The sequence below is a fragment of the Mastomys coucha genome, unplaced genomic scaffold, assembly GCF_008632895.1.
Source record: "Mastomys coucha isolate ucsf_1 unplaced genomic scaffold, UCSF_Mcou_1 pScaffold18, whole genome shotgun sequence".
Lineage (NCBI taxonomy): Eukaryota > Metazoa > Chordata > Mammalia > Rodentia > Muridae > Mastomys > Mastomys coucha.
Window position 1 is genome coordinate 35,388,551 of NW_022196900.1, and position 8,167 is coordinate 35,396,717.

At 40.2% G+C, this 8,167-nt stretch overlaps 1 protein-coding gene across 1 annotated transcript; it reads right to left on the reverse strand.

The window, feature by feature from the left end:
• Nucleotides 1-4,718: 4,718 nt before the first annotated feature.
• Nucleotides 4,719-7,073, reverse strand: Dmac1 (distal membrane arm assembly complex 1). The gene is made up of 2 exons (XM_031377687.1): nt 6,757-7,073; nt 4,719-6,530 (listed from the first exon to the last, which is right to left on the reverse strand). The coding sequence occupies exons 1-2, from the start codon at nt 7,025-7,027 to the stop codon at nt 6,475-6,477; spliced, it is 327 nt and encodes a 108-aa protein (XP_031233547.1). The 5' UTR covers nt 7,028-7,073; the 3' UTR covers nt 4,719-6,474.
• Between the last annotated feature and the right edge of the window lie 1,094 nt (nt 7,074-8,167).

Genomic DNA, 8,167 nt, shown 5'->3' on the forward strand with positions numbered 1-8,167 from the left:
AGTGATACTATAAACCAGGTCATAAGAAGGAACAGGGAGCAAAAGCTAAGTGGAGGGGCAGGTGAAGAATAAACTTGCTTGAGATGCTCAGCTTCCGTTAAGGGTTACCAGAAATAGCTGTCTTTACGAGGAGGCTCCTCCAGGTGATCTGGGTAGTGTTGCCATCAACATCTAGCTCAGCAACTGGTGTTGAGAAATAAACCTCTAACTCAGCATCTCTACGTTGTCAGGATTCTTGAGGGTTTCTCTGTACTTGGACCCTTTAACAGGCTTATATACATTGCCAGCTGATCACCAGACTTCACACAATTTAACACAATGTATAATTGGTACAAAGGATATACAAAAATGCCAAAATTTATACCTAGGGTGAAAATGTTTCAGTAAGAGAAGTCTTGAAATTATTTTAAAAGAAATAACATTTCCTTTATGCCTTACAAACATAATGACCTGAGTTTGGACATCAGAAACCATATTAAAAAGAAAGAGGGGCTCAAGTTTGTATTCTCAGTGCTTGGCAGGCAAAGGCACGTGGATCCTTAGAATGAGCTCTCCAGACAATCTAGTCTACCTAGCTAGTTCTAGGCCAATGAGAGGCCCTTTGTCCAAAAAGTAAATTAAAAAATAAAGTAGATGATGCATGCAGAAAGACACCTGACCAAGGTTGTTCTCTTGCATGTACACATTCATGTATCTCTCCAATCCACTAAACATTTCCTGCTAATATGTATTTCCCCTTTGATTATTAAGTTCCAGGAGGGAGTATATTTCAAATTGATGATTTTTGTATTTCCCATTTCCCCTTATTAAGGTAATTATGAGTTTTTCTAAACTCTAACTTCTATGTTGAAAGGAGATCCAAAATACCAGCAAACAAAATTATGTTGGAGTTCTCAAACTACTAAATACTACTGGATTCATTATGGAGCCTGTTTTGCTTAAGAAGTATTAGCCAAAGGGGCTTGAAGAACAGGGAAATCAAAGGGAGGGAGGAAGGGGGAGTAGAGAGAGAGGGAAACGAGGAATGGGGAGAGCTAGAGAGCTGGAGTGAGGAGAACTATAGGGTTCCTGTCTCCCTAAAATGTTTCTATAAAGACTGTATACTTAAAACCAATCTGAAGTTTCTGGCTTAGTACTATAAGTTTGGAAGTATTCTTTTTAAACATATAGGAACTCCTAAAATACAAATTCAGACACATTTTTCTTTTGCTTATTCTGAGAGCCTTGATAAAGACAATGCTTTGTTCATAGCCAACTAAATTGCCCCAAGTGGGAAGAATCAAATGAAGGGGTTGAACAGTAAAGCTCACTGAGAAAAGCTTATTCGCATATACAAACTTCTAAGGCAGAAAAGTATCTAAATGTACAGTGTACATTTAGTGTACAGGTTACCTCCTTTGATTCTCTTCATTGTAGTTTGCAGATACTGCAGTTTTAAAAGATATGTGTGTGTGTATGTGTTTGTGTGTGTGTACATAGGTAGGTGTCCATGTTGCTCTGTGGTTTCAAATCTCCTTGAAGCTAGAGTATTAGGTGGTTTTGATACCTAATGTGAGTGCTAGGAACCTAACTCTGGTCCTCTTTATGTCTGTGTGATATTTGGTGATTCTCATAACTCAACTCAACATTTTGAGACAGAATCTGTTTACCAGGTTGGCCACAAAGATACTCAGGGATAATTTTGAATCTCTGCTGAGATATAAATGTCTACATTCCGGTTATATAGTCCTGGTGACCGAACCCAAGACTCCCTGCATGGCAGGCACTCTCTTCACTTTTTTGATGAACTGACCTTCATCCCCAGCAACTGATGGCAGCAGGGGCACAGACCCACAGCACAACAGTACACAGAGCTCAGTAAATCCCATGGGAGAGAAAGAAGAAGGATTGTAGGAACCAGAGGGGTAAAGCACACCAGAACATGGCCTTCAGGTTCAACTAAGCACACTTTATGAAGATCAGAGATTAAAGCAACAGTCATGTAGCCTGTACGGGGCTGAACTAGGTTCTCTGCACATGTTTTAACTTGGCGTTCTTGTGGGACTCCCAATAGTGGGAGTAGAGCATGTCTCTCACTCTTTTGTTCCCTTTCCAACTACTGGGTTGCCTAGTGCCTAATCTTACTGTAACTTGCTATGTCATATTCGATTGCTATCCTGGAACGGCCTGCTCTTTTCTGAAGGGAAATGGAGGAGGAGGATACTGGTGGTGCACAGCAGGGAGGGCTAGAAAGAGTGGAGGGAGGGGAAACTATTGTTAGGATGTAATGGATGAAAAAAAGTAAATTTAAAAATACTACTTACAAGAAAAAATATTAAAGTTTTCATTATTACATTTGAAATATTATGGCGATTTGTGATTTTAGTATCATGAGTATTGTTTGAGGCAGCTTGAATTTGAAAGGTATGTAGATTGCTTCTCCACTTAGTCATTGCACATCTCTTCCTACCCCACTCCACTCTACTCCCCAGCCTGTTTATTTTGAAACAGAATATTGAAATTATTACAATAAACCTAAGAATCTTTAACAGTCAAGTGAAAGAAGAGTCACACTACTTTTACTTTAATGATAAGTAATACCCAATCTTAATGAAGAAGGCATGTAGAAGACCAGGATAGCCAGATTAGATCAACTCACCAAAAATTGTAAGGAATTTTTCATAAAGGAAAAGATCTTGAGTGTTACTCCTGCAAACTTAACAAAGGAAAACAGCTTTCTTGCTGATATAAAAAATGTTTTATCATCCGGATAGATGATTAAGCCAACAACAATTCTCTAACACGAAACCTAAGCCAGAGCAAGAAAGTCTTACTCCTCTCTTCAATTCAATGAACTCTGATGGATGAGGAAGCTACAGAAGAAAAATTTGAAGTTAGGAGAACACAGTTTAGTGAAAGTCATAATCATAACATAAAAGTGCAAAGTGAAGTAGCAAGTGCTGGTGTAGGACCTAAATCAGGTTCCTTAGATCTAACTAGGGTAACTGATGACAGGATCTGCACGAAACAATGGATTCAATATATATTCTTATATTGAAAACTGCGTTCATAGCTGAAGAGAGAACAATGCCCACTTTCATTCAATATATATGTTTATATTGTAAAATGATGCTATTTAATATGTTCATGGCTGCAGAGGAGACATTGCCCACCTTCAAGGCATGAAAGCTTGAAAGCACAGGCTGATCCTCATGAGAGGTTGATGAAGCTGGCAACTTTAGAGTGAAGGCAACACTCACTGAACACTGTAGGAACTTTAAGAATGGTGCTACACCTACTCCTCTAAACACAACACACCTAGATAACAGCACATCTGTTTGTATCACATCTTATTAAATAAGATGTAAAGTAGACCTCACTGTTGAGGTCTACTGTCAGGAGTTCACAAACAGGAACAAAACCAGATTCCCTTCAGTAAGAACACAGGGGTAACTCATGAACTCTGATAAAGGTATAATTTTAAACTTTCAAATCTTATTTAGATGCATTTCATACAGCTATAGATGCCACAGAAATTTCTCTAATGGATCTCAGTAAAGTGCAGTGAAAACAATTCACACCATTAAGAATTTTGTGACTTATGGCCGTAGGCCAAAATATCAACATTAATGTGAGTGTAGAAGAAATTGTCCCTCCCTTCTTAGTGACTTTCAAGATTTCAATACCAATAGTAAATGAAGATATATTGAAAATAGCAAATAATACAGAAGTAGAGGCTCACAGCCATCCATTGGGCTGAGCACAGGGTCCCCAATGAAGGAGCTAGAAAAAGGACTCAAGGAGCTGAAAGTGTTTGCAGCCCCTTAGGAGGAAGAACAATATGAACTAACTAGTATTCTCAGAGCTCTCAGGGACTAAACCACCAACCAAAGAGTACACATGGTGGGATTCATGGATCCAGCTGCGTATGTAGCAGAGGATGGCCTAGTCAGTCATCAAGGGAGGAGAGGCCCTTGGTCCTGTGAAGGTTCTATGCCTCAGTGTAGGGGAATACCAGGGCCAGGAAGCAGGAGAGGGTGGGTTGGTGAGCAGGGAAAAGTGGGAGGGAATAGGGTTTTTTTGGAGGGAAAACTGGGAAAGGAAATTATCATTTGAAATGTAAATAAAGAAAATATCTAATAAAAAATAAAGTAACAAAAAAAAGAAAAAATAGCAAATAATATTGAAAGTAGAACTTGTGAACATGACTCAATTGCTTTAATCCCAGGATAAAACTTTTAATGGATGAAGAAACTCTATGACTGATCAAAGAGAGGGGTTCCTCAAGATGGAAAGCACTGGTAAAGATATGAACTTAGCTGAAAAGTCAATAAGTGATTAAGTCTCTTACAGACTTAGTTGATGAAACAGTTGTAAGGGTTGTGAGAATAATTTCCAGTCCTGAAGCTCTCTTCTGTGTACAATGGAATCAAACAGCATTGGAGCAGAGAAATATTTGATGCAAAGGACTTCACTTCCACTTTGATAAACAGCAATAGTCACCCAGCTTTCAGTAACAACCACTCTAGGCAGTGCGCAATCAGCACTAGGGTTGAAGAACCCTTCTCAGGAAAATAAAAATCAAAACTCCAAATACATGATGTGGTAAAATTTGGGATGATGGTAACCACTTTTATCAGTAACATTGTAGACTAAGGTATATATGTCATTTTCAAATATACTGTTTATCTCAATTGTGGTTTCCACTGCTGTGATAAAACATCGTGACCACAAACAGCTTGGGGAGAAAAGGGTTTATTTGGTTTAGAGGTCAGTCCATTATCAGGGAAGCCAAGGTTAAGAACTCAGGGCAGGAACCTGGAAGCAGGAACTGAAACCGTATCGTTGGGATATTGTTTACGCGGTTGCTTCCCTTAGCTTGCTCAGCCTGCTTTTTAATACTATCCAGGAATACCTATGAGGGGTGGTACTATCCACAGTGGGCTGGGCCTTCCCACACAATCATTAATCAAGAAAATGTCCCAGATTTGCCCATACGCAACTGAAACAAACAAAAAACCCAAAAAACAAAATTCACTTCATTACTTTAAGATTCTCACCTACACTTATACAAGCAATCCTAACTAAACTCAGTGTATAATTAAAGAAAAATACAAAAGAATACAAGAGGGGAACTTATTGAAAGGAAGGGATCCAGAAGTAGCTAAGCAGTTGAAGGAATAATGGGGGGGTATGATCAAAATAATTCACATTCATGTATAGGATTCAAAAATATTAAAGTAATAATTATTACAGATTTTTCTCTCTTGCTGATATAAATATAGGCCAGATCAGACCAGATTAAAAGCAAACAAATGCAGATTTATTTGGCACTCCCACCCTGTGGATTTAGTCCCCATGACCAGGGCTGAGGAAGTTACAGTCAGGGCTAAGGCAGGAAGGTTTTACAGACCTCAGGAGATGATATGTCAGCCAGGAGCTGGGGCTGTGCCCATGTATAGTCAGAAGCTGGGCACATTGGTGGGCACTTGAGTGGGCTGACCATGTCAGAAAGGCAGGTTGCATTGGCTCCCAGATATGTAGACTGGGCTTTGGGTGCCATTCTGTGTCAGTTTTCCCAGTTGCATGTAGGTTTGGTGGAAGGAGGTAGATGGGGTTTCCCAGCTTGTACAAAGGGTCCAGCTGAACAATATTACTTGCTCAAAATAGTACGAACCACCTAAACATACATTTACAGAGAAGCCTAAGTATTAGTGACCATAAGCACACATTCCTCTTATAACTTTTTTAAGCCTTTATAGATCCATTTTAAATACCAATGGAAAAGCCATCAACAGATTTTTCTTTTGGAATTTTTTTCAAATATTTTGTCACTTACATCTTTTACTAAATATTGACAATAATGTGTAAAGGAACTCCTGTGTCTCTGAAACTAATCCAGTTGTGAAAGACAGAACTAGGAAGAAAAAAAATCGCTCCATCACTGAACTCATGAGCCCCAAAGCAAAACCAATTGCTAGGTCCAAAGCTTACAGATGGAATAACAAATCAGCAGCGCTCATTCAGTGATGGACTTGAAGATCCTTTGGAAAGCATGAACAACTTTCATGTACCTATTCAGGGCTAAGTTGCCAATAGCTGTTGATACGTTTAGAAAAATTAAAAGAACTACTTATTATTTTTTTAAAAATAGTTTATTTCGCTATTGGCCTATCATTTATCTCATCTTAATATGTTCTCAAAACATTATCTTTAAGTACAAATTGAACTACACAAAACCTCCCTGGATAAGACCGAGAACTATGTTTGCTTCTAAGGAATTTATTTGTCCCTTTATAACCTGAGATGGGGTTAACCGTAAGCATCCATGGCCAAAGAACGACAGCTCATATTTTCACAGTTTTCTCGGTATGTCCTCTAGTTAAGTGCATCCTTGGCCGTGTGTGCAAAGAATATCCACCAACCCAAATGCTTGTTCTGTCTGCCGCGCAGCCAGTGATGGGAGACAAGGAAGTGCTGGTATTTTCAAACAACTCAGGAGGTCTTCTCTTTAGGGTTTACCAGAACAATGACACCCCAACAGGCAATACCTGAAAAAAGAACAAGAAAAAAAAGTGCCTTCTGTATATTACATTTTAGTTTATCCAGTGCTCCGCGTAAAGCATTTTATTTAACCCTCGCATTGCTGAAGAAAGATCGATCATTCGGTAATCTTTCTTACAGGACAGTGAGGGATAAGGCTCCGCCGTCCCACTAACCTCCCAGCCCCATCCCACCCCTCCCCTCGCCCCTCACCCTGTCCCCACTCCTGCTCACCGAGGCCGATGACCATCTGCATTACGGAGCCAGGGCCAGGTGGGATTCCTTGCTTCATGGGCTGCCTGGACGCAAAGTAGATGTAGGTGCCCGCCCCTATGAGTGAACAGCCAGACAGCACGCGACAACTCCAGCAGTTTCTATAGTCAGGGTCCCGGGGGTGGGGGGGCGGCAAAGCGGATTTCGCGGGTGGGTTTGCGGAAACAGGTGTGGAAGCAGCTGCGGGGGGAAGAGCAGAAAACTCAGTACTCGCCGAAAATGAGGACCCCATGGCAGAAGAGGGCACGGCGTCCGAGCCTTCACTGAAATGCTGTAAAATGCTGCCGGAAAGCAGCACGCTGCCGTAAAAGCCGCCGCGCTTCTGGGAAATGTAGTTGCAGCCTGCTTAAGGAGCCGGGCGGAACAAGGCGGAGCTTCCGCTTCCTCAGAGGGTTTCTTCTGTAACCCAGAAGTTCAAAAGCCAAGGCTGCCTCAGGCTGGTGTTTTAGAAACTGTTTTATACAACTTTCTGAAAGTATATATTTCAGTCTCCTTAGAAATTTGGGATCTTTAAGCTTCCCGACCAACACACGCTAAGGTCCTGGCATGAAGTCTAAGCAACAAAGATGACATTCCAAGTAATTTTACCTATTTTGCTTACAGGTTGCAATTCTGTGTATTCTGCCGTTTCTCAACATACTAGTTTCCTAGTACAAGTTATATCAGCACAGGCTCAAAGTTTTCACATTGTACTTACTTTGGAAGTAATATACAGATATGAGCAAGATATTAAAAAGTGTTTGAATTACCTACTTTCCATATATCTCTTCGTTTATTATGGTTGTACTCTCAATTGTGTCATATTTATGATTTTAGTTCTCATCAAGAAAAAAATTCGGTGCAAACTCAGGTTAATGACTTGTTTTTACACTTTTGCATTTTTTATCCTGTCAGAATGAACTTTAAAGGGCTGAGGAGATGGTTCTGTGGTTAAAGTGTTTGCTCTGTGGGAAGGAAATGTAAGATAAATTCAGATGCTCAAAACCCACAGAATGTTGAGTGGCTATGGAAGGGCATCTATAGTTCTACCATTCAGAACGAGGAGATGAACTTCAAAAGAAACAGTCTAGCTACATTAGCCAGGATCTGAGTTCTAGATTCAGGTGAAGTGCTTGCCTTAACATATAATGTGGGAAGCATTCGAGAAAGACTCTAGACAGAAATCCCTGGTCTCCACAGGCACCTGGGACCACATACAAATCTTTACCTACACATGCAAACATATATTCAGTCCTAAAGTTATATACACAATAAAACTTGGGCAGAGGAGACTGTGAACCACAGAGTTGGCCTCAAAGTTGAGCAAACAGCCCCAAAGATTCAGCTTTCATGAGTAATCCCCATACTGGGTGAACCTTATAGCAATATAGTT

What these genes read in the sequence shown, in the direction of transcription:
- Dmac1 (XM_031377687.1), bottom strand. Translation starts at nt 7,027, where the DNA reads ATGGGGTCCTCATTTTCGGCGAGTACTGAGTTTTCTGCTCTTCCCCCC. An exon ending in GCAGATGGTCATCGGCCTCG is followed by an intron (nt 6,531 to 6,756) that starts GTGAGCAGGAGT and finishes TTCTTTTTTCAG; the next exon opens with GTATTGCCTGTTGGGGTGTC.